Here is a 26,886-nt window from a genome sequence, read left to right as displayed (position 1 = left end):
GTCCCAAGTGCGGACTTCTTCTGCAATGCTTGTATATAGTTATTGCTTAAATAAGGGTTATGTTATAGTTGCATCAGGGTTGTTCTGATGCTCTGTTGTTGTTCATACTGTTAACTGGGTAAGTTTATCACAAGTTATACAGTGTGATTGGTGTGGCTGGTATGAGTCTTGCCCTGGATTCCAAAATCCTTTCCTTGTAATGTCAGCTCTTCCGGGCACAGTTTCTCTAACTGAGGTCTGGGGGAGGGACATGGAGGGAGGAGCCAGTGCACACCAGAATCCAGATTCTTTCTTGGGGTGCCCTGTCTCCTGCGGAGCCCGTCTATTCCCCATGGTCCTTACAGAGTCCTCAGCATCCACTACGGACTAAGAGAAATAGATTTACCGGTGAGTAAAATCTTATTTTTTCTTCTAAGTGTCATCTCGGTAATTTACTAAACTAAAATCTCGGCAGTGATGAGGGCATTCGTATTTTTATTATGGCTGTGTAGTAAAAATACGAATGAATACACCATCGGTCAAACGCGGCTGTTTAGGTATAGAACTCGGTCATTTACTAAGCATTCGCATTTGAAATTTCTTCAGTGAAAATGCATGTGCGGCCGTGAGAAAATACTAATTGTACAAAAAGCCTAAAAAAAAGTAGACCTGCTTTTGAGAAGCGTGTTTACATGTGTTGCCAATTCAACATTACTAACACCTGACTTTTTGGTCCTTTAAAAGGGGCCCAAACACATTTTTCTCCACTCTCACTCTGAAATGGCTGCTACCGTGTGTAGTACTGCTTTCTTGTTTGCTGGGGGATACCTGACACTGCTCCATGAGGCTACAATAAACCAAGTCCAGGAAAATGAACATGGTCATCAGGTTGTACAGGTTCCGCGTAGGCTGGGCATGGCTGTTTTTTTTAGTGTGCGTTTAAACTTTAACAAACTGGCTGATGACCAGTTTATACAGATGGTCCGAATAAATGTAAACAACATTTTCCGTCTGTTTGACCTTGTCAAACTGAACCTAGACCCTGAGACAGCACGCTCTCGCTCTGTCTCTGGCCTGCACAAACTCCTGGCTGTGTTGCACTTTATGCCTACTGGCAGCTTGCATGTTACTATGTATATACATACACGTCTATGTCTAAGTGGTGCTTCTGTAATGTTATATAACACAGTATTGTATTGATTACAGGTCATGACACTCACCTTAAATTTAGGAAGGTCCACTCATGTTTTGTATGTCTTGGATGGCCACATAGATGCCTCTCTCTGCTTCCCTACCCAGGAGTCGCAGTGGCATGCATTCAGGGTAGCTTTCTCTGAGCTTGCGGCCGTGCACAATGTGCTGGGTGCCATAGATTACACACACGTTGAGCTGTGGCCATCTAGGGGCAGCCAATATATTTAGATCAATAGACATCTGGGCCTAGACACTAATGTGCAGGTGGTTTCTGTAGCTAATGAAACAAGACACATATTCCGTGTGAACAATTTATTACCTTCAACACAGGCATTTTTGGTGTATCAAATCAACATAATATTACAATTAACAAACTATTAGCTGCAGGGCAGATTTTTTTTTTTTTTTTGGTGTGTGCTAGGTGCCGAGGATTGGGCTGGCTCGTTGGTCCTGGTTCTACTTGAGAATCTAACTGGGGATTGAACTGGGCTCTGGTTTGGTGTAGTTGTCCCTGAGCTAGAGCTGACTTGGTGTGATGCCAACACATTAAGGCTTTGACTGAGTATATTGAGGCTTGCAGTGAGTTGTGTATTAGCTGCAGTGTTGCTTGCTATTATTCGAGACAGGTTGTCGTTTATCATTTGGTTGTGTTGGATGAGCTGAATTAGTGAATGTTGCTGCCGCTGTTGTTCATCCCTGATACGTTGGAGATTGGCTTGCATTTGGCAGTTGTCTGCCCTCATCTGCTCCATTGAATTGGCAATTCTGCCCACCTGAACGATAAGTCTGCCTGTGTTTCGACTCAGTCTAGGCAGATGATGGGGCAGACTTGCCAGGTATTGGCTGTGGGTGTTGAGGCAGTTTTGCACCTGTTGTGTGGCCCAACTGTTCCAAAACTCAGGGCTCATTTGTGTCTGGGGTGGTGTTGTGATCAATTGGGGGCTGTGGGATGTTTGGGGTGGTTGGGGTATGTCCTGCGGCGTGGTTGGCTGGGTCGTATCTATGGCTTGCAGGTGTAGAGTGTAGGTGTCCTGCTAGTCACTTTCCTGCTGGGCATCCTCGGTCATGATGGCTGGTTTTGTATGGGGTTGAAGACACCCACTATTTAGTAAATATTTAGCATTGGTCTTACTATAGATTTACGTCAACATGCATTACTTCTTAATATTCATGTTGGAATTGAGAAATAGATTGTGGCCTAAACTAAACTATGTTGTTCACTTTTTTTGTACAAATATGTGGCTTCTAACGTTCACTACTCATTTGTTAAAAGTTTGAGCTAATTGTTGGACTCTGAGCCATAATTAATGTGCGACCACGAATAACGCGCAAAAATACAAATGAATACATTTACATATTGGGTATGAAGCTTCCTTTGGAACAACACACACAATACAATAAATATGTTGACCAATACACTCATACATTGTTCAAGGCAGTCAGTGGTCTGCCCAAAACGTTAACCAAAATAGTGGTGTAAAATGTAAACATTAACAATGGGTTAAAAAAAGTCTTAAGGTGCCCTAACTTTAGAACTGGTGATGTTGGCCATGCAAAACAATTGGATGAGACATTACATTTATGTAAGTGTTTTTCGCTAATATTCAAAAGATAAATATTTGTTGCTATGGCCAACATCACATCTGACAATTAAGCATCGAAAAAAACCTTACCACCATGTGCTTGCTGTTGGTGATTATTACAAGGATGACTGTTGCATTTTTTAAATTTTTTTCGCTGTGCACAAACGGTGGGGCAGATGTATAAATGTGGAGAAGGCATAAGGAAGTGATAAACCAGTGATATGTGCAAGGTCATAAAGGCACAAGGCAAACAGCTCCAATATGAAAATGAACAGTTATGATGTGTTTGTGCTGCTGCCTTCACCACCTTGCACATCTCACTGTTTTTTTACTTCCTTATGCCTTCTCCAGGTTAATACATCTACACCACTGTTTTTTTACTTCTTTACAGGTAATTGTTATGTTTACCCACCAAACAACTGAGGGGTTTGTGGATCCTCACTTTGTGGCCTGGCCAAAATAGCTTGTGGTGGCAGGGCCGACACTGCGGAGATGCGCCGTTGGGGTGGTGATGATGGTGCTGGGGACTCATCCTCAAGACGCCGTCTCTTGGTTTGCCTCCTAGCCGCAGTAATCGAGCCCTGTGATGGGCGCCTTAGTGGAGGGGGGTTGGCAGAAGAAGACCCTATGTGATAAGATAAGCATTAACATTTTGTTTTTCTATGTGTTTGCAGAATATGTGTGTACAGTAAAATCTTACCTGCATTGCCACATCTGCATCTCTTGGCAGTGTGGGATGTGGCCTGGCTGTGTTGCTTCTCTTTCATACTATAGAAATATGAAGAATGTCCTTATGAACATACTATTTTTTGGATATGTTTATGTAAATTCCTTATTGTGATGTATCCATATGTGGAACCTGATGAGAACTAAACGATGCTTAAGCTTTTCTGCCTGACTTCATTGGGTGTGTATACTTTAAATAATAAACATTTTCCAAAAACAATACATACACAAAGGCACGTAATGCACAATATTATACTACTTAAAACCAAAACGTCTTAGCTTGACACCACCACAATATTGCACGCCTAGTTACCAATTTTTGATGCGAACAAGAAAACATCTAATCCAAATATGCATGAAAATCACAACAACAACACAAATGAAAACCCAGAACAACACACAATAAACATAAGTCCATTGAAATTGTTTAAAAAAACAAAACATTAATCAGGCTTCTTTAAAATGGGATCCGGACTGAAAGTCGACAGTAACTAGGTCGACAATGTCTAGGTCGACCACTATTGGTCGACAGTAACTAGGCCGACAGGGTCAAAAGGTCGACAGGGTCAAAAGGTCGACATGTTCTAGGTCGACAGGTCAAAAGGTCGACATGAGTTTTTCACAATTTTTTTCTTTTTTTTAACCTTTTCATACTTAACGATCCACGTGGACTACGATTGGAATGGTAATCTGTGCCGAGCGAAGCGGTAGCGGAGCGAAGGCACCATGCCCGAAGCATGGCGAGCGAAGCAAGCCATGCGAGGGGACGCGGTGCACTAATTGGGGTTCCCGGTCACTCTACGAAGAAAATGACACCAAAATAACATTAAAAATTCATGTCGACCTTTTGACCTGTCAACCTAGAACATGTCGACCTTTTGACCCTGTCGACCTTTTGACCCTGTCGACCTAGTTACTGTCGACCAATAGTGGTCGACCTAGACATTGTCGACCTAGTTACTGTCGACTTTTAATACCACACCCCTTTAAAATACACCAACAAACATTTTCTTTTGAAAAATAAGACACCAGAAAAAGGCCAAGGCAACCAGAAAAATGACACTACAAAGGATAAAAACATACATAATTAAGATTAACACTACATCAGGCCTGGCCAACCTGTGGCTCTCCAGATGTAGTGAAAAACTACACATCCCAGCATGCCCTGCCACAGTTTTAGCATTCGCTAACAGCAAAACTGTGGCATGGCATGATGGGACTGGTAGTTTTACAACAGGTGGAGAGCCACAGGTTAGCCAGGCCTGCACTACATCACCAACACATTAGAAGAATGAACCAACTTACAATCACAATTAGCTCTAAGACATTTCAGACAACTAAGGACAAAGCACAGATGTTTAAAATTTTAAAAACAAGGCAAATAACTTACCATCCTGCCTTGGCTGATCCGATTCACGGACATGAGTTGCACCAACCACTTCTGGCGGAATAAGAGTACACACAGGCTCCTCCCAATCCCGATAAGACGCTCGGAAGGGGTGTCCACCACCAGTTTTGCAGGCTGATTTAGCCTCCTTTGACATCTTAGCCTTGACACGGCGCTTGATGTCGTAGAATCGTGGCTCTCCCTGATTGGCTGAAGGGAAACCTCTTTGACAGGAGTCAGGGTGGGTCCCGGCAGACGGGGAAAGGGGTCCCATGTGTAAACATGGGATCCCTTTCAGTGCGTGGATCGGGTATATGGTTTGTTTTTTTGCCAAGTACATGGATTATAAAAAAAGGACACGACACACTGGATTTAGGTGAGTATAATTTTATTCTCAGGTACCCTGGAATCGACATCGAGACGTGGGCTGAGTCGGCATCTGAACATAGGTAAGTATAGGTGTGTCGGAATGTATGTAATAAAGTTGTACTTTCAAGGTGTGTGTGTCCTGTTTTATTTGGGTCTTTTTTTTGCAGAAGAATTATAGGTACAAGAGGGCCCGTTTAACCCCCTGCATGCTGGTACTTGTGGTTCTCCAAGTACCAGCTTGCGGGGGAGGCTTGCAGGGACTTGTAGTTATTGTGCAAAAAACTATATTCTTTTATTTTACACTTGGCTATCAGCCCCCCATCCGCAGCCCATGGGTGGGGGGGACAGCCTCGGGCTTCACCCCTGGCCCTTGGGTGGCTGGAGGGGGGGGACCCCTTGATTTAAGGGGTTCCCACTCCTCCAGGGTACCCCGGCCAGGGGTGACTAGTTAGTGATTTAATGCCAGGGCCGCAGGGACCTATATAAAAGTGTCCCCCAGCTGTGGCATTATCTCTCTGACTAGTGGAGCCCGGTGCTGGTTCAAAAAATACGGGGGACCCCCTACGCTTTTTGTCCCCCAAATTTTTTGCACCAGGACCAGGCGCAGAGCCCGGTGCTGGTTGATCAAATATGGGGCAACCCCTGTCAATTTTTCCCCCATATTTTTTCAACCAGGACTGACTCAAAGAGCCCGAGGCTGGTTTGTCTTAGGAGGGGGGACCCCACACAATTTTGTTTTACAAGTTTTTACAGTAAACAGACCCTTTCCCATAGATAACCATGCACAGATCTCACTGATCCGTGCATGATTATCCAAACTCGCCTGGAAAAAGCAGGTCTATTTTTTTGCTGCTTTTTTTTACGTATCGCAAAAAAATACACCCACACTTGAGCACTCAGAGACTAATACCCAAATACGAATGAATAGTGAATACCCGTTTTGTATGAAATAACAGCTGTGTTTGACCGATGGTCTATTCATTCGTATTTCTGAAGTTTGTCATTCAAACCATTACGAATAGCCCATACACTGCCGAGATTGGTACTTAGTGAATTCCCGTGTTGGGACTTAGAAAAAAAACACAAATCGGACAAACTCGATTTTTTTGTAAATATTGGCCCATGTCTTTTAGTGCTTTGTGAACTGGAAACCTCCTATTTTCAAACCCTCTGCAAACAGTAAATCTTTATCACTACGTTTTTCTTCAGGCTCTTTATAATTCATAGTCTTATAAATATTCTTTAACAGACTATCCACCAATTCAAAATAGAATTTTCTATCCTCCTCCTGTATTTCCTCTGAATCCGTGCTAGAAAGCACCTGATACTCGTCATCATAACTACAATCATGTGATACTGAATCCTCCACTGAATCAATGCTAGTCAAAGACCTAGACCTTTTACTTCCCTGCAACTCAGACAGTTGCTGCTTGGTAACAAATGATCTCTTCATCCACTCTTTCAGATCCTGTATTTGTCTGGACTGATTAGAGTCACTGGCCTCATTTCTAGTGCAATCTTCACAGAATTTAGTATTCTCCAGAGAAGAGAAGATTTTATCACAGGCAGCACACTGAATTTCCTGGTGCTTCTTTTTACACATCCTCTTCTTAGGTGGAGGCACCCAAAAATATATAATACTGGTATCTTAACCTCCTCTAACAATACATTTTATATATATATATTTATATATATATATTTATATATATATATATATATATATATGCCCTCTATGAGGACTTACCTCTTTAGGGCAACAGTTGGCTTTGGGGAAGAAGGCTCCTCCATGATATTGCTGCTGGTATGCACAGGAGCCTGCCCAGCCATCCAGGGAGATATTGCAGTCTGAATCTCCGTGTGCAGGGGTGGTATTCATGTGACCGGCGGTCTGCTGACCGACAGTCACATGACCTCCTCCACCATCCCGCCGGCTCAGTATCCCGATGGTCGGCATGCCGACCAACAGGGACTATTTCCACTCGTGGGTGTCCACAACACCCATAGAGTGGGAACAGAACCCGTGGCGACCGCAAGGGGCTTGCTGCACTCGCCCCTCCCCGCCGGAATCCCGGCTTCGGTATGCTGCCGGGATCCTGGCGTCGGTAAGCTGACCGGCGGTCAGGAGACCGCCAGTTAGCCATACTACACCCGTGTACAGTGCCATTTTTTTAAACAGCTCCTTATCACTTGTGCAGAGCTTTCCTCTAAGCCTCCAGGGATTCCTGCCGCCCAGCACTTCCGCCCGCCAGCCGCCACTGTCGAGCGCTCCCTTCCTCCCGCCAGTGCGTCCCTTTCCCTAGCCGAGCTTCCACCCACACAGCCGCAGAGTGGGGAGAACGCAAGCACAGGGGAAAAGTGGTATATGCACTATGGTGCCGGATGCAGAGAGGCCTCTATACAATAGCAGGCTGCGGGCAGACACATTAAGCTGTTCAGTGGGGACTTACTCATACCGCCCCTAGCACACTTCGCCACTCTTCCCAGGGACCCACCCTCTTCCAGTATAAAGCAATAACCGCAAACTGGGAATACTAGAGGTAAGCCTAAAAAATAAATAAAACAACAAACACTACTCTGTTCTAATAGGAGACAGGAAAAAAAGACTAGGGAGGAGGAAGAGGAGGATCGTTTTATAGCCAGAGTGGGCGGTACTTAGCTGCTGAAAAAACAACTGCCTGTCTAATTATAGGAGGATGGGATACAATCCCCAGAGTAATGGCTGCCATGAAGGAACGCAGAAGAAAGATTGATTATTTAGACTTGACCTTGGAAATGATTGATAATACAATACAAACATCAAACTATGTGAAAGAAGTGGGCAGTGATGCCTATCTTCATTTTTCAAGTGCCCATTTTGCCCCATGGAAGGAGAATATCCCTAAAGGGCAGCTGTTGAGAGTTAAGCACAACTGCTCTAGAAAAGAAGTATTCGTTCAGCAAGCCCAAACCATGATGAATTCATTTGATTCAAGAGGTTATCCAAAGGAAATCCTCGACAAAGCTTTTGAAGATGTAATGAATATGGATAGAGAAAAGTTGATCTGTGGGGATAATAGAGAAAGAAAAGGAAAAAGAAAAAGATGAAGATCAATTCCCGCATGAATTAGCGTTTATTACAAAACATAACAGATCAGGGGAAATTAAAAATGATAGTATTTTAAAACAAGATTCTTTTCTGAGGAATGAACTAACCCCAAAGTCATATATGAAAAGAACAAATCCCTTAAAACAATTCTGGCCCCAAGTTTACTAAAAGAGGAAAAAGTTAAGAAATCAAGGGAAAGTACAGGCGGATGGCTGTCAACTAAAACAGTTGGGGGTAAATTTACTAAGATGGGAGTTCTACTTAAGATGGGATGTTGCCCATAGCAACCAATCAGATTCTACTTCTCATTTATCTAGCACCTTCTAGAAAATAATACTTGAAATATGATTGGTTGCTATGGGCAATAACCCATCTTAAATAGAACTCCCATCTTAAATAGAACTCCCATCTTAGTAAACTTACCCCTTGGTTTTTTCAAGTGTGGAAGATCCCGCTGTACAACTTGTTCCCATGTGGTGAATCGGATTAAGAACATCAATATAGGGGGGCATAATGGTTCTTGTCCAATAGAAAGCTTTATCAACTGCAACACAGACTGGGTGATATACCTGCTGGCGTGCAGTTGTAAAATGCGATATATAGGCAGAACCACTCGTAATTTACAAACCAGATTTATGGAACACAGGCGTAACATAATTAACAAGAAGATGAACCATAGCGTATATCTAGACATTTTGCGGAGGTACATCAGGGGGATCCGGGCTCATTACGAGTTATAGGGTTAGAGAATATTTCCCAGACAGAGGAGGAGATCGATACAGGAATCTGTGTAAACAGGAGTTTTTTTTTATTTTTAAAATGAATTCCCTCCATCCACATGGTTTGAATGAGGCAATAGAGTTAAATTCAGTCATATAAACCATTTATTTCTTATTTTAGTAGTTATTATCCAGGAGTACTGGAATAGTTTGTACTCTATATTCTAATATTGAGAGGCCCCTCTCCCCTTTTTTTTGATTGTCACTTATTATTATTATGTTGTATTAATTAGGTTTATTGATAGGATATACTTAAGGACTTAATATGTATATCCTTTAATTTCATCTATACCCTCATTGATCCTCCCACTCCTTTAATCATCTCCCCCTTGCCCGTTTTCTTTTCCCTCCCCCTATCCCTCCTGCACCTTTCTCATCTGTATATTGGTGGGAATGATCTCTATGTAATATATAACAAAAGTAAAAAAACGTAAGAAATAAAACAATAAAAGAATAGAAGAAAATGTGAGCCAAGAGACCAAATCTAGTTCTATATAAGTGAAGAGAAAGTTGGTTTATTTATTATTATGTTTGTTTCCTTGAATGTCCGATCATGTGCTCTTGTGGGACACATCGAGGGGCGGATGCAGGGATGCTATATAATACTGGCCATGATGGAGGGTCAGTTATAAGAAGGGGATATCCCCAGATGCACCTGCATGACGTCTGCTCATGTGACCAAGTGTGTCATACCCGGAAGTCTGTCTCTGGCCGATCGCGGTCACATGACCGGAAATAAAGAAACGGGCGGAACTCCTAATATGGAGTCTTACTAATCACGTGACCGCAGACTAGTAGGTCCAGTAGTAGTTCCCACAGTAACACTATTTGTGTGCGGAAAGACCAATAGGGAGCCGGCCCGTAAGACTGGGGGTCATGTGACCGGACTGAATAGAATGAATTAAACATTTTACATTTATTTTGTGTTTTATAAATCTCGTTTTTATAACTTATCACTAGCAATAGAAAAAGTCTGTTTTCCTGCTGCTACCTTAGGATGATGAGATTGTTTTGACAAATGTATTTGTATTAAATTCTCACAGGTGTTTCCTGTGTAAATCTGAGTGTGTGTACTGTAGCCCCTATATAAGGGGATGTCAGCCACTGTGTTATTACCTTTGATAAAGCTGCCAACTGACAGCGAAACGCGTTAGAGATCCTTACCTCTGACTAGGGCACTGCTGAGAATTCCACAGGACTTTGCTTACTATGCATCCTGGAAGATCCCAGTCCCTTTCCTCTCCTGTGGACATTAATAAAGGGAGAACCACCATATTATTGCGTTGGAGCAAGGAGGACACTCCGGACACCCGCTAGGTGGAATACCCAGCATAAAGACCACAAGGGACTTGGTAATTATTGATCCTCAAATCGGATGTTACAAAAATCTACATTGTGCTTGTCCTGCAGGACTCAATTTAACCACAACCGGCAGTGGTTGTATAACAATGGCTTTTTGACAGAGACTGCCCTAAGAGAAATTTATTACAGTCAGAGATTGGCTTATATGGCTTGATTTCAAGTATATGCTTACCATTATTGGTTAGGAATTGGCTTATACAGCTTTGATTTTAAGTGTATTTATGCTCCCTACACACACACACACACACACACACACACACACACACACACACACACTGGTGGCACTGTATGGGTGCAGGGCGCAGGGATGGGGCAGCCTGGGCAGCAATTACTAACCTTTTAGGGACACTGGCAGAGATATATACTGCGGAGGCAGTATATGACAAAACCCCCCGCCAGTATAAAGATTTGAGCGGTATCGAAGCCCGCCAGTGAGGGGGCGGAGCTTGATCCCTCAGCACTAACCTGCACCATTTTCTCCACAGCACGCTGCAGAGAAGCTGGCTCCCCGGAATCTCCCCTGCTGAACACATACAGAGGGCAAAAAAGAGGTGGGGGGGCATATATTTGGCGCAGTGAGTATATTTATAAAAGCGCTGTACTGACTGGGATTTTATTTGTGTCTGGTGGCGCTGGGTGTGTTCTGGCTTACTCTCTCTGTCTCTCCAAAGGGCCTTATTGGGGGACTGTCTCCATATATATATATATATATGGGCAACGCTATGCCTTATATTCATGTGATTTTTCACTAAAAGCTATCTTTTTTGCACAAGACCTCGGAGTGCCGCCTGGTTCTTTTTGCTACTGGGAGAGTGCTATGTCCTCCCTAGGAACCAACAGTGTTTGTTTGTTTTATATATATATATATATATATATATATCTATATCTATATATATATCTATATATCTATATATATATATCTCCCTGAGTGTGTAGGGCTGTCGGTACGTGTGTGTCGGCATGTCTGAAGCGGAAGGCTCATCTAAGGAGGAGGTGGAGCAGATGATTGTGGTGTTTTTAATGCAAATGTGTCTTTATTACATAAGAGAATGGACAAAGCAGAGTCCAGAGAAAAGTCAGGGAGTCAAGCCATAGCTTTGGCTGTATCACAGGGCCCTCCAGGATCTCAGAAACATCCCCTGTCCCAAGTAGCAGACACTGATATCGACAAGGATTCTGACTCCAGTGTCGACTATGATTATGCGAGGTTACACCCAAGGGTGGCCAAAAGTATTCATTATATGATTATTGCAATAAAAGATGTTTTGCATATCACAGATGACCCCTCTGTCTCTGACACGAGGGTATGCATGTTTAAGGAACAGAAACCTGAGATAACCTTTCCCCCATCTCATGAGCTGAACGCGTTATTTAAAAAGGCTTGGGAAACTCCAGACAAGAAACTGATTCCCAAGAGAATTCTTATGGCGTATCCTTTCCCCGCACAGGACAGGTTACGGTGAGAATCCTCTCCCAAGGTGGACAAGGCTCTAACACGCCAAAAAGGTGGCGCTACCATCTCCAGATACGGCAGCCCTCAAGGATCCTGCTGATTGCAGACAGGAAACTACCTTAAAATCAATTTATGCACATACGGGTGCTTTGCTCAGACCGGCAATAGCGTCGGCTTGGGTTTGTAGCGCTGTAGCAGCTAGGACAGACACCTTGTCATCTGACATTGATACCCTAGATAGGGATAGCATTTTATTGACCTTAGGTCATATTAAAGACGCAGTCTTATATATGAAAGACGCTTCCAGAGACATTGGGCTGTTAGGTTCAAGAGCCAACGCCATGGCGATTTCTGCTAGGCGAGCCCTGTGGACCCGTCAATGGACGAGTGATGCCAACTCAAAGAGACATATGGAAGCTTTGCCTTACAAGGGTGAGGTTTTATTTGGGGAAGGTCTCGCAGACCTGCTTTCCACAGCTACTGCGGGTAAATCTACTTTTTTACCTTATGTTCCCCCACAGCAAAATTAAACACCGCAATATCAGATGCAGTCCTTTCAGTCGCATAAGTCCAGAAGAGGTCGGGGCTCTTCCTTCCTCACCAGAGGTAAGAGAAGAGGGAAAAGAATGCCTGCTATGGCTAGTACCCAGGAGCAGAAGTCCTCCCCGGCTTCTACTAAATCCACCGCATGAAACTGGGGCTCCACTGAGGGAGTCTGCTCCGGTGGGGGCACGTCTTCGACTCTTCAGCCAGGTCTGGGTTCAGTCAGCCGTGGATCCTTGGGCAATGGAAATTGTATACCAAGGCTACAAGCTGGAATTTGAAGACGTGCCTCCACGCCGATTTTTCAAATCGGCTTTACCAGCTTCTCCCCCAGAAAGGGAGATAGTTTTAGCTGCAATTCAAAAACTTTGTCAACAACAAGTGATTGTCAAGGTGCCCCTAGTTCAACAGGGGAAGGGGTACTATTCAACCCTGTTTGTGGTCCCGAAACCGGATGGCTCAGTCAGACCCATTCTAAATCTAAAATCCCTAAACCTGTACTTGAAAAAGTTCAAATTCAAGATGGAATCGCTCCGGGCAGTTATCTCCAGCCTGGAGGGGGGGGGGGGGGGGCATTTTATGGTGTCACTAGACATAAAGGATGCATACCTTCATGTCCCCATATATCCCCCTCATCAGGCATACCTGAGATTCGCTGTACAAGACTGTCATTACCAGTTTCAGACGTTGCCGTTTGGGCTTTCCACGGCCCCGAGGATTTTCACCAAGGTAATGGCGGAAATAATGGTGATCCTGCGCAGGCAGGGAGTCACAATTATCCCGTACTTGAACGATCTCCTGATAAAAGCGAGATTGAGAGATCAATTGCAGAAAAGCGTGTCGCTCTCCCTGAGAGTGCTGCAGCAGCATGGCTGGATTCTAAATCTACCAAAGTCACAGTTGATTCCAACGACTCGGCTATCTTTCTTAGGCATGATTCTGGACACGGAACAAAAGAGTGTTTTTCTACCAAAGGAAAAAGCCCAGGAACTCCAGAACATGGTCAGAGACCTGTTAAAACCGAAAAAAGTGTCAGTCCATCAATGCACTCGAGTACTGGGAAAAATGGTGGCGACCTACGAGGCCATACCCTTAGACAGGTTTCATGCGAGGACGTTTCAGTGGGACCTACTGGACAAGTGGTCGGGGTCCCATCTACAGATACATCAGAAAATAAGCCTGTCCCCCAGGGCCAGGGTGTCTCTCCTGTGGTGACTGCAGAGTGCTCACCTTCTCAAAGGTTGCAGGTTCGGCATTTAAGACTGGGTTCTGGTGACCACGGACGCGAGCATCCAAGGATGGGGAGCAGTCACACAAGGAAGATATTTTCAGGGACTATGTTCAAGCCAGGAGGCTTGTCTACACATCAACGTGCTGGAATTGAGGGCCATATACAACGGCCTACGACAAGTGGAGAATCTTCTTCGCGACCTACCAGTTCTGATTCAATCAGACAACGTCACAGCTGTGGCTCATGTAAACCGCCAAGGCGGGACAAGGAGCAGAGTGGCAATGGCGGAAGCCACCAGGATTCTTTGCTGGGTGGAAAATCACTGCAAGCGCTCTGTCAGCAGTCTTCATTCCGGGAGTGGACAACTGGGAAGCAGACTTCCTCAGCAGACACGATCTCCATCCCGGAGAGTGGGGACTTCATCAAGAAGTTTTTGCAGAGATAAAAGTCAGTGGGGACTTCCACAAATAGACATGATGGCGTCACACCTCAACAAGAAGCTTCGGAGGTATTGTACCAGGTCAAGAGACCCTCAGGCAGTAGCGGTGGACGCCCTGGTGACACCATGAGTGTTTCAGTCGGACTATGTGTTCCCTCCTCTTCCTCTCATCTCAAAAATACTGAGAATCACAAGACGAAAAAGAGTGCAGACAATACTCATTGTTCTGGATTGGCCTCAAAGGGCCTGGTATTCAGATCTTCAGGAAATGCTCACAGAAGATCCGTGGCCTCTTCCTATTAGGGAAGACCTATTGCAGCAGGGGCCCTGTGTGTTCCAAGACGTACCGCGGTTACGTTTGACGGCATGGTGGTTGAACATCAATTCTTAGCGGGGGAAAGGTATTCCGGAGGAAGTCATCCCTACTCTGATTAAGGCTAGGAAGGAGGTGACGGTGAAACATCACCGCATCTGGAGGAAGTATGTATCTTGGTGTGAAGCCAAGAATATGCCTATGAAAGATTTCCATCTGGGCCGTTTTCTTCACTTTCTACAGACAGGAGTGGATATGGGCCTAAAGTTAGGCTCCATTAAGGTACAGATTTCGGCCCTATCAGTTTTCTTTCAGAAGGAATTGGCTTCTCTCCCAGAAGTCCAGACTTTTGTAACGGGAGTGCTGCACATCCAGCCTCCTTTTGTGACCCCAGTGGCACCATGGGATCTTAACGTGCTGTTACAGTTCCTAAAATCTCACTGGTTTGAACCTCTTCAAACGGTGGATTGAAAATGTCTCACTTGGAAGGTGGTCATGTTGTTAGCCTTGGCATCTGCACGGCGGGTGTCTGAATTGGCGGCTTTGTCTCACAAGAGCCCCTATCTGATTTTCCATATGGATAGAGCAGAATTAAGGACTCGTCCTCAATTTTTGCCTAAGGTGGTTTCATCTTAGGCAAAAAACAACCTATCTTGGTGCCTGTGGCTACGGGTGACTTGGAGGATTCCAAGTCCCTTGATGTAGTCAGGGCCTTAAAGATTTATATAGCCAGGACGGCTTGGGTTAGAAAAACAGAGGCACTGTTTGTCCTGTATGCAGCCAACAAGCTTGGCGCTCCTGCTTCTAAACAGACTATTGCTCGCTGGATCTGTAACACGATTCAGCAGGCTCATTCTATGGCTGGATTGCCATTACCAAATTCGGTAAAGGCCCATTCCACTAGGAAGATGGGCTCTTCTTGGGCGGCTGCCCGAGGTGTCTCGGAATTACAGCTTTGCTGAGCAGCGACTTGGTTGGGTTCAAACACTTTTGCTAAATTCTAGAAGTCTGATAGCTTGGCTGAGGAGGACCTTATGTATGCTCAATCGGTGCTGCAAAGTCATCCGCACTCTCCCGCCCGGTCTGGAGCTTTGGTATAATCCCCATGGTCCTTACGGAGTCCCCAGCATTCTAAAGGACGTAAGAGAAAATAAGATTTTAAACCTACCGGTAAATCTTTTTCTCCTAGTCCGTAGAGCATGCTGGGCCCCGTACCAGTGCGGACTAAATTCTGCAAGACTTGTATATAGTTATGGCTTACATAAGGGTTATGTTACAGTTTTGATCAGTCTCTGGCTGATGCTGTTTTGTTTCATACTGTTAACTGGTTCGTATATTCCATGTTGTACGGTGTGGATGGTGAGGGCTGGTATGTATCTTACCCTTAGATTAACAAAAATCCTTTCCTCGTACAGTCCGTCTCCTCTGGGCACAGTTCTCTAACTGAGGTCTGGAGGATGGGCATAGAGGGAGGAGCCAGTGCACACGCATCTAAAGTCTTTAGAGTGCCCATGTCTCCTGCGGAGCCCGTCTATACCCCTTGGTTCTTACGGAGTCCCCAGCATCCTCTACGGACTAGGAGAAAAATATTTATCGGTAGGTTTAAAATCTTATTATTAGAAGAATTTTATTAAACATTCAGATATAATTTTTTTAATTAATATACCATTGTGATTATTTGTATTAGCGCAGTTGGTTTCCACTTGTTTGTGTGTTTGTACATAACCTGTATGTCATTCTTAAATTTTTTCAGATTAAAATACATTTAATCTAGCATATTCTCTGTGTTCTTATTGAACTTGCACCTGTGAGGCACAATGCTATGTATCTATGTGTAATTAAGTGTGAAATATTACTATTTGTGCATACAACATAACGACTCCCTTAAGATCTTTGGTGGCGGTAGTGAAATTGTGTCTTTATCCTGAGTGACCAAAGTGCACAACCATCAATACCCAGCTGTCTTAGATTGCGGTATCTGAGGGCAGGCTGGAATTGTGACACCAGGCATATATTATATTATAAGCGTATCATACAGGTAATAACAGTGTATTGCTGCAACAGATCAGCGATGATTGTTTTTTTATTTAGCATGTCCAATAAATCATTGGTCGGCCACATCGGGAAGTGCCATTCACAATGGAGGAACGGGGAAATATCTCCACCACAGGGAAGGAATGCAGATATTCGGGGGGATGTAATGCCGTCTGAGTCCGGAGACCCTTTATTTATTATTTATTTATTACCAGTTATTTATATAGCGCACACAAATTCCGCAGCACTTTACAGAGAATATTCGGTCATTCACATCAGTCCCTGCCCCAGTGGAGCTTACAATCTATATTCCCTATCACATGACCATGCCAGCCAAACTCTTTTTTTATAGGGACAATCCCTTACAAGGAGAAACCATGCCTTGTGATTGCCCCTTTTAAAAATGTCTGAGTACAGCCGGCATACCGTACGGGTCACCGGATACGGGCAGGATTACATCCCGCTGATTGTGTGACCATACACTGAGAATTCACAGTATATGGCCACATTATCTGCTGGTTTTCAGGATGTCAGATAAAATATCTCTTGGTCTGACAGACATGTTATTTGAAAGTGTTTGCCCAACATTACTCAGGAGAGTAAGTACAGCAGAGGAGGATGCACAGTACAGTGGAAGGTCCGAAAAAAGATCTTGAAGCTGTTTAGCAAAGGATTATTATTATCTACTAAAACACAACCAAAAGCATCATGAGGAGAAAGAAGCTGGAGGCTATAGCAACTGCAAGGGCAGTCTAACAGCAGACACTTGACTTCAAATATTGACAACTTCATACCAATCCCCATCTAGCAGAAGCCGCATGTCCCCACATTCTCCAGCAAGACGGGCATCCCAACGTACCAAGAGGGTGTGACTGATACCCCAGCTAAAAGATTGGCAGATCGTTCAATAGAGAATGAAAAGGATTCTCATCATCTAGAGGTGGCACAATAAGCAAGCACCATTGGCCGTGGTACCAGGAGAACCTTTGCCAGCTGCTGTGCCCAGATCAGGACCCATCTATTTTTCCAAATATGAGGACAGTGTGGGGATTTTGATGGGCATTTGCAGGCTTTTGAAAGTAGTTACAACCCAGGCATGTCTTGCCCTGGCAGGAGTGGGCCTAGTACCCAATCTGCAAAGACAGGCACTGGAGGCTTATTAAGGACTGGCCAATGAGGACTCTGGAGGCTATACCAAAGTTGTAAGTGCCCTCCTAAAGCAGTCTTCAATTACTGCCAATACCTGATACCCTCACAGCGCCCATGAGCAGTTCAGCAAACAGCTGAAGCAGTACACGCTTCATCATTATCTACAACAATACTTACAGATCAGGGAATTACTAAACTTAAGTGTATGCTTGCAAATGGAAGAAGCACAACAAGTAAAATGGGGTAATTAGAAATGATTGCACTTAATGACCAATATGACATAATAGGCATTACAGAGACATGGCGTGACGATTCTCGCAACTGGGCAGCAAACATGGAGGGGTACTCTCTCTCCAGGAGAGATAGGACTAATAAGAAAGGAGGGGGTGTTTGACTTTTTGTTTTGTCATTCTTAAAATCATATTTAAAGGAGGTCATTTACGAGGGGACTGGAGATAATGTGGAGTAATTATGGATTGAGATTTCGAGTGGGTGTAAAGATACAGAAAAGCATTTAATAGGGACATGCTACAAACCACCAGATATTAGTGTGTCTGAGGAATTACAATTCTTGCAGCAAATCGAAAAAGCTGCAGGAATGGGGGAGGTCCTTATCATTGGGGACTTTAATTACCCAGACATAAATTGGAACACCGAAACAGTATATACAGCTAGGGGTAACAGGTTCTTAAACATGCTAAAAGATCATTACTTGTCCCAGGTAAACGAGGAACCAACTAGAATTAGGACTATACTGGACCTAGTACTAACTAGTAATGTGGAGATAATATCAAATACTAAAGTAGGGGAGACCTTGGGAAATAATGATCTTAATATGATCACATTCGATATCAGCTTCCAAAAACACTATAATGGTCTAACTAAGACTTTTAACTTTAGAAAAGATAATTTCAACTTGCTGAAACAATGAAGGACATCTATTGGGAAATTGTATCTCATGGTAAGAATACGGCTGCAATGTGGGATGTTTTTACAACTGCTCAATAAGTACACTCATTTGCTCATTCCCAAGGTCAACAAAAACAGGAGTAGTAACTTCTAACTGATAAAAAGAGGCGAGCTTTTCAAAGCATTTAAGTCTGGCGGGAAAGTGGAATTATTCCAGTTCTACAAGGAATGTAACAAAAAATGCAAAAAAGAAATCAGAGCAGCTAAAACAACAAACATGGCAAAGGAGAGTAAAACAAACCCCAAAAAGTTCTTTAAGTATATAAATGGTAAAAGGTTAAAAAAGGAGAATATTGGACCTTTAAAGGGCGAGTTGGATATCTTGATTAATGAAGATAGGGAAAAAGCAGATTTATTGAATAAATTCTTTTCATCAGTATTCACGAGAGAGGACAGGTTGACGAAAGTAGTGCAAAACATAAGCTATAATAACGACCCGTTGCTAAGTACTTGATTAAACGAGGAAGTAGTCTGAGAGTAAAATTAAGATAAATAAATCTCCTGGGCCGGATGGACTTCACCCCAGGGCTCCTATGGAACTTAACTCACAGCTATCGAGGCCCTATATTTGATTTTCAGTGAGTCAATTACATCAGGAATGATACCGAAGGACTGGCTTTATAGCAGAGGTAGTCCCAATATTTATAAAGGGAATTAAAACTCATCTCGGTAACTATAGACCAGTAAGTTTGACATCTGTAGTGGGGAAAATACTGGAAGGTATAATAAGGGATAGCATACTAGAGTACTTAGATTTCTCCAAGGTTATTAATAGAAATCAGCATGGTTTTGTGAAGGACAGGTCATGTCAAACTAATTTAATTAGCTTCTACGAGAAAGCGAGCGTTAATATTGATCAGGGTAAAGCAGTGGATGTGGTCTTTTTGGACTTTGCTAAGGCCTTTGACAAAGTCCCTCATCAGAGACTAATTTTCAAAATATGAGAGCTTGGGGTAGGAAATACTATTTGTATTTGGGTGAGTAATTGGCTGTTCAATAGGAACAGCGAGTGGTGATTAATGGGATGTTCTCTGAATGGGCCTCGGTGCTTAGTGGAATACCGCAGGGTTCAGTACTCGGGCCATTGCTGTATAACATACTCATTAATGACCTAGGAGTGGGCCTGGAAAGCACAGTGTCAATTTTCACAGACGATACTAAACTGTGTAGAGTCATTAATACAGACAAGGATGTTGAGTCTCTGCGGAATGATTTATCTAGACTGGAGGTTTGGGTAGACAGATGGAGAATGAGGTTCAATATAGAAAAATGTACAGTTATGCACTTTGGGACTAAGAACAATCGGGCAGCTTATAATTTAAATGCGGAAAATGTAGGGATAACGGTAGTTGAAAAGGATTTGGGGGTGCTCATCGATAGTAGACTTTATAGCAGTACGCAATGTCACAATGCAGCAACAAAAGATAATAAGGTGTTAGCATGCATAAAACAGGGAATGGAGACATGGGATGAGAGTGTAATCCTGCCACTGTATAAATCATTGGTACGGCCACACTTGGATAATTGTGTACAGTTCTGGGCACTGCACTATAAAAAATAAGAATTTACTTACCGATAATTCTATTTCTCGTAGTCCGTAGTGGATGCTGGGACTCCGTAAGGACCATGGGGATTAGCGGCTCCGCAGGAGACAGGGCACAAAAAGTAAAAGCTTTAGGACTAGCTGGTGTGCACTGGCTCCTCCCCCCATGACCCTCCTCCAAGCCTCAGTTAGGATACTGTGCCCGGACGAGCGTACACAATAAGGAAGGATTTTGAATCCCGGGTAAGACTCATACCAGCCACACCAATCACACTGTACAACCTGTGATCTGAACCCAGTTAACAGCATGATAACAGAGGAGCCTCTGCAAAGATGGCTTTCAACAATAAAAACCTGATTTTTGTAACAATAACTATGTACAAGTATTACAGACAATCCGCACTTGGGATGGGCGCCCAGCATCCACTACGGACTACGAGAAATAGAATTATCGGTAAGTAAATTCTTATTTTCTCTGACGTCCTAAGTGGATGCTGGGACTCCGTAAGGACCATGGGGATTATACCAAAGCTCCCAAACGGGCGGGAGAGTGCGGATGACTCTGCAGCACCGAATGAGAGAACTCCAGGTCCTCCTCAGCCAGGGTATCAAATTTGTAGAATTTTGCAAACGTGTTTGCCCCTGACCAAGTAGCTGCTCGGCAAAGTTGTAAAGCCGAGACCCCTCGGGCAGCCGCCCAAGATGAGCCCACTTTCTTTGTGGAGTGGGCATTTACAGATTTTGGCTGTGGCAGGCCTGCCACAGAATGTGCAAGCTGAATTGTACTACAAATCCAACGAGCAATCGTCTGCTTAGAAGCAGGAGCACCCAGTTTGTTGGGTGCATACAGTATAAACAGCGAGTCAGACTCTCTGACTCCAGCCGTCCTTGAAATATATATTTTCAGGGCTCTGACAACGTCTAGCAACTTGGAGTCCTCCAAGTACCTAGTAGCCGCAGGCACCACAATAGGTTGGTTCAGGTGAAACGCTGACACCACCTTAGGGAGAAACTGGGGACGGGTCCGCAGTTCTGCCCTGTCCGAATGGAAAATCAGATATGGGCTTTTGCAAGATAAAGCCGCCAATTCTGACACTCGCCTGGCCGAGGCCAGGGCCAGCAGCATGGTCACTTTCCATGTGAGATATTTCAAATCCACCGATTTGAGCGGTTCAAACCAATGTGATTTGAGGACTCCCAAAACTACATTGAGATCCCACGGTGCCACTGGAGGCACAAAATGGGGCTGTATATGCAGTACTCCCTTAACAAACGTCTGGACTTCAGGAACTGAAGCCAATTCTTTCTGGAAGAAAATCGACAGGGCCGAAATTTGCACCTTAATGGACCCCAATTTGAGGCCCATAGACACTCCTGTCTGCAGGAAATGCAGGAATCGACCCAGTTGAAATTCCTCCATCGGGGCCCTCCTGGCCTCACACCACGCAAAATATTTTCGCCAAATACGGTGATAATGTTGTGCGGTCACCTCCTTCCTGGCTTTGATCAGGGTAGGGATGACTTCCTCCGGAATGCCTTTTTCCTTCAGGATCCGGCGTTCAACCGCCATGCCGTCAAACGCAGCCGCGGTAAGTCTTGGAACAGACAGGGTCCTTGCTGAAGCAGGTCCCTTCTTAGCGGCAGAGGCCACGGGTCCTCTGTGAGCATCTCTTGAAGTTCCAGGTACCAAGTCCTTCTTGGCCAATCCGGAGCCACGAGTATAGTTCTTACTCCTCTCCGTCTTATAATTCTCAGTACCTTGGGTATGAGAGGCAGAGGAGGGAACACATACACTGACTGGAACACCCAAGGTGTTACCAGAGCGTCCACAGCTATTGCCTGAGGGTCCCTTGACGTGGCGCAATACCTGTCTAGTTTTTTGTTGAGGCGGGACGCCATCATGTCCACCTTTGGTTTTTCCCAACGGTTCACAATCATGTGGAAGACTTCCGGATGAAGTCCCCACTCTCCCGGGTGGAGGTCGTGCCTGCTGAGGAAGTCTGCTTCCCAGTTGTCCACTCCCAGAATGAACACTGCTGACAGTGCTATCACATGATTTTCCGCCCAGCGAAAAATCCTTGCAGCTTCCGCCATTGCCCTCCTGCTTCTTGTGCCGCCCTGCCTGTTTATGTGGGCGACTGCTGTGATGTTGTCCGACTGGATCAACACCGGCTGCCCTTGAAGCAGAGGTCTTGCTAGGCTTAGAGCATTGTAAATTGCCCTTAGCTCCAGTATATTTATGTGAAGTGAAGTCTCCAGGCTTGACCATACTCCCTGGAAATTTCTTCCCTGTGTGACTGCTCCCCAGCCTCGAAAGCTGGCATCCGTGGTCACCAGGACCCAGTCCTGAATGCCGAATCTGCGGCCCTCTAGAAGATGAGCACTCTGCAACCACCACAGAAGAGACACCCTTGTCCTCAGAGACAGGGTTATCCGCTGATGCATCTGAAGATGCGATCCGGACCATTTGTCCAGCAGATCCCACTGGAAAGTTCTTGCGTGGAATCTGCCGAATGGAATCGCTTCGTAAGAAGCCACCATTTTCCCCAGGACCCTTGTGCATTGATGCACTGACACTTGGCCTGGTTTTAGGAGGTTCCTGACTAGCTCGGATAACTCCCTGGCTTTCTCCTCCGGGAGAAACACTTTTTTCTGGACTGTGTCCAGAATCATCCCTAGGAACAGCAGACGTGTCGTCGGATTCAGCTGCGATTTTGGAATATTTAGAATCCATCCGTGCTGTCGTAGTACTACTTGAGATAGTGCTACTCCGACCTCTAACTGTTCTCTGGACCTTGCCCTTATCAGGAGATCGTCCAAGTAAGGGATAATTAATACGCCTTTTCTTCGAAGAAGAATCATCATTTCGGCCATTACCTTGGTAAAGACCCGGGGTGCCGTGGACAATCCAAACGGCAGCGTTTGAAACTGATAGTGACAGTTCTGTACCACGAACCTGAGGTACCCTTGGTGAGAAGGGCAAATTGGGACATGGAGGTAAGCATCCTTGATGTCCAGAGACACCATATAGTCCCCTTCTTCCAGGTTCGCTATCACTGCTCTGAGTGACTCCATTTTGAATTTGAACCTTTTGTATGTAAGTGTTCAAGGACTTCAGATTTAGAATAGGTCTCACCGAGCCGTCCGGCTTCGGTACCACAAACAGTGTGGAATAATACCCCTTTCCCTGTTGTAGGAGGGGTACTTTTATTATCACCTGCTGGGAATACAGCTTGTGAATGGCTTCCAATACCGCCTCCCTGTCGGAGGGAGACGTTGGTAAAGCAGACTTCAGGAACCGGCGAGGGGGAGACGTCTCGAATTCCAATCTGTACCCCTGAGATACTACCTGCAGGATCCAGGGGTCCACTTGCGAGTGAGTCCACTTGCGAGTGAGCCCACTGCGCGCTGAAACTCTTGAGACGACCCCCCACCGTACCCGAGTCCGCTTGTAAGGCCCCAGCGTCATGCTGAGGACTTGGCAGAAGCGGGGGAAGGCTTCTGTTCCTGGGAAGGGGCTGCCTGCTGCAGTCTTTTCCCCTTTCCTCTACCCCGGGGCAGATATGAGTGGCCTTTTGCCCGCTTGCCCTTATGGGGACGAAAGGACTGAGGCTGAAAAGATGGTGTCTTTTTCTGCTGAGAGGTGACTTGGGGTAGAAAGGTGGATTTTCCAGCTGTTGCCGTGGCTACCAGGTCCGCTAGACCAACCCCAAATAACTCCTACCCTTTATACGGCAATACTTCCATGTGCCGTTTGGAATCCGCATCACCTGACCACTGTCGTGTCCATAAACTTCTTCTGGCAGAAATGGACAGCGCACTTACTCTTGATGCCAGAGTGCAAATATCCCTCTGTGCATCTCGCATATATAGAAATGCATCTTTTAAATGCTCTATAGTCAATAATATATTGTCCCTGTCCAGGGTATCAATATTTTCAGTCAGGGACTCCGACCAAGCCACCCCAGCACTGCACATCCAGGCTGAGGCGATTGCTGGTCGTAGTATAACACCAGTATGTGTGTATATACTTTTTAGGATATTTTCCAGCTTCCTATCAGCTGGCTCCTTGAGGGCGGCCGTATCAGGAGACGGTAACGCCACTTGTTTTGATAAGCGTGTGAGCGCCTTATCTACCCTAGGGGGTGTTTCCCAACGCGCCCTAACCTCTGGCGGGAAAGTGTACAATGCCAATCATTTTTTAGAAATTTGCAGTTTTTTATCGGGGGAAACCCACGCATCATCACACACTTCATTTAATTCATCTGATTCAGGAAAAACTACGGGTAGTTTTTTCACACCCCACATAATACCCCTTTTTGTGGTACTTGTAGTATCAGAAATGTTCAAAACCTCCTTCATTGCCGTGATCATGTAACGTGTGGCCCTACTGGAAAATACGTTTGTTTCTTCACCGTCGACACTGGAGTCAGTGTCCGTGTCTGTGTCGACCGACTGAGGTAATGGGCACTTTAGAGCCCCTGACGGTGTTTGAGACGCTTGGACAGGCACTAATTGATTTGCCGGCTGTCTCATGTCGTCAACAGTCTTTTGTAAAGTGCTGACGCTATCACGTAATTCCTTAAATAAGACCATCCAATCAGGTGTCGACTCCCTAGGGGGTGACATCACTAATACAGGCATTTGCTCCGCCTCCACACCATTTTCCTCCTCATACATGTCGACACACACGTACCGACACATAGCACACACACAGGGAATGCTCTGATAGAGGACAGGACCCCACTAGCCCTTTGGGGAGACAGAGGGAGAGTTTGCCAGCACACACCAAAGCGCTATAATATGTATAGGGACAACCTTATAATAAGTGTTTCTCCCTTATAGCTGCTATGTAGTTTTATCTAGCCAAATTAGTGCCCCCCCCTCTCTTTTTTACCCTGTTTCTGTAGTGCAGGACTGCAGGGGAGAGTCAGGGAGACGTCCTTCCAGCGGAGCTGTGAGGGAAAATGGCGCTTGTGTGCTGAGGAGATAGGCTCCGCCCCCTTCTCGGCGGCCTTTTCTCCCGCTTTTTTAGGAAAAACTGGCAGGAGTTAAATACATCTATATAGCCCAGGAGCTATATGTGATGTATTTTTAGCCAAAAATAGTGTTTATATTGCGTCTCAGGGCGCCCCCCCCAGCGCCCTGCACCCTCAGTGACCGGAGTGTGAAGTGTGCTGAGAGCAATGGCGCACAGCTGCAGTGCTGTGCGCTACCTTTACTTAAGACAGCTGTCTTCTGCCGCCGATTTCCGGACCTCTTCTGTCTTCTGGCTCTGTAAGGGGGCCGGCGGCGCGGCTCCGGGACTTATCCATGGCTGGGCCTGTTATCGTCCCTCTGGAGCTAATGTCCAGTAGCCAAGAAGCCCAATCCACTCTGCACGCAGGTGAGTTCGCTTCTTCTCCCCTTAGTCCCTCGATGCAGTGAGCCTGTTGCCAGCAGGACTCACTGAAAATAAAAAAAAACCTAAGTCTAAACTTTTACTCTAAGCAGCTCAGGAGAGCCACCTAGATTGCACCCTTCTCGGCCGGGCACAAAAATCTAACTGAGGCTTGGAGGAGGGTCATGGGGGGAGGAGCCAGTGCACACCAGCTAGTCCTAAAGCTTTTACTTTTTGTGCCCTGTCTCCTGCGGAGCCGCTAATCCCCATGGTCCTTACGGAGTCCCAGCATCCACTTAGGACGTCAGAGAAAAAATAAGATTTTACTTACCGATAAATCTATTTCTCGTAGTCCGTAGTGGATGCTGGGGACTCCGTCAGGACCATGGGGAATAGCGGGCTCCGCAGGAGACAGGGCACATCTAAAAAAGCTTTTAGGTCACATGGTGCGTACTGGCTCCTCCCCCTATGACCCTCCTCCAAGCCTCAGTTAGGTACTGTGCCCGGACGAGCGTACACAATAAGGAAGGATCTTGAATCCCGGGTAAGACTCATACCAGCCACACCAATCACACCGTACAACTTGTGATCTGAACCCAGTTAACAGTATGATAACAAAGAAGTAGCCTCCTAAAAGATGGCTCACAACAATAATAACCCGATTTTTGTAACAATAACTATGTACAAGTAATGCAGACAATCCGCACTTGGGATGGGCGCCCAGCATCCACTACGGACTACGAGAAATAGATTTATCGGTAAGTAAAATCTTATTTTCTCTAACGTCCTAGTGGATGCTGGGGACTCCGTCAGGACCATGGGGATTATACCAAAGCTCCCAAACGGGCGGGAGAGTGCGGATGACTCTGCAGCACCGAATGAGAGAACTCCAGGTCCTCTTTAGCCAGAGTATCAAATTTGTAGAATTTTACAAACGTGTTCCTCCCTGACCACGTAGCTGCTCGGCCAAGTTGTAAAGCCGAGACCCCTCGGGCAGCCGCCCAAGATGAGCCCACATTCCTTGTGGAGTGGGCATTTACAGATTTTGACTGTGGCAGGCCTGCCACAGAATGTGCAAGCTGAATTGTACTACAAATCCAACGAGCAATCGTCTGCTTAAAAGCAGGAGCACCCATCTTGTTGGGTGCATACAATATAAACAGCAAATCAGACTTTCTGACTCCAGCCGTCCTAAACTATATATATATATATATATATATTTTTAGGGTCCTGACAACGTCTAGTAACCTGGAGTCCTCCAAGTCCCTAGTAGCCGCAGGCACCATAATAGGTTGTTTCAGGTGAAACGCTGACACCCCCTTAGGAAGAAACTGGAGACGAGTCCCAGTTCTGCCCTGTCCGAATGGA

The 26,886-nt window shown here is 45.2% G+C and overlaps 1 protein-coding gene across 1 annotated transcript in view; it reads left to right on the top strand.

Annotated features, from left to right (window-relative positions):
* The window catches only part of LOC135057133 (oocyte zinc finger protein XlCOF7.1-like), a 352,188-nt gene that overhangs the window by 210,464 nt on the left and 114,838 nt on the right, over positions 1-26,886 (top strand). The window contains exon 6 of the mRNA XM_063963029.1: positions 7,928-8,250. Within this exon, the coding sequence (XP_063819099.1) occupies positions 7,928-8,250 (323 nt within the window). The remainder of the gene's footprint in view (positions 1-7,927; positions 8,251-26,886) is intronic.

This window comes from Pseudophryne corroboree, chromosome 3 (assembly GCF_028390025.1).
Source record: "Pseudophryne corroboree isolate aPseCor3 chromosome 3, aPseCor3.hap2, whole genome shotgun sequence".
Taxonomy (NCBI): Eukaryota; Metazoa; Chordata; class Amphibia; order Anura; family Myobatrachidae; genus Pseudophryne; species Pseudophryne corroboree.
This window is presented reverse-complemented; position numbering and strand designations above follow the sequence as displayed.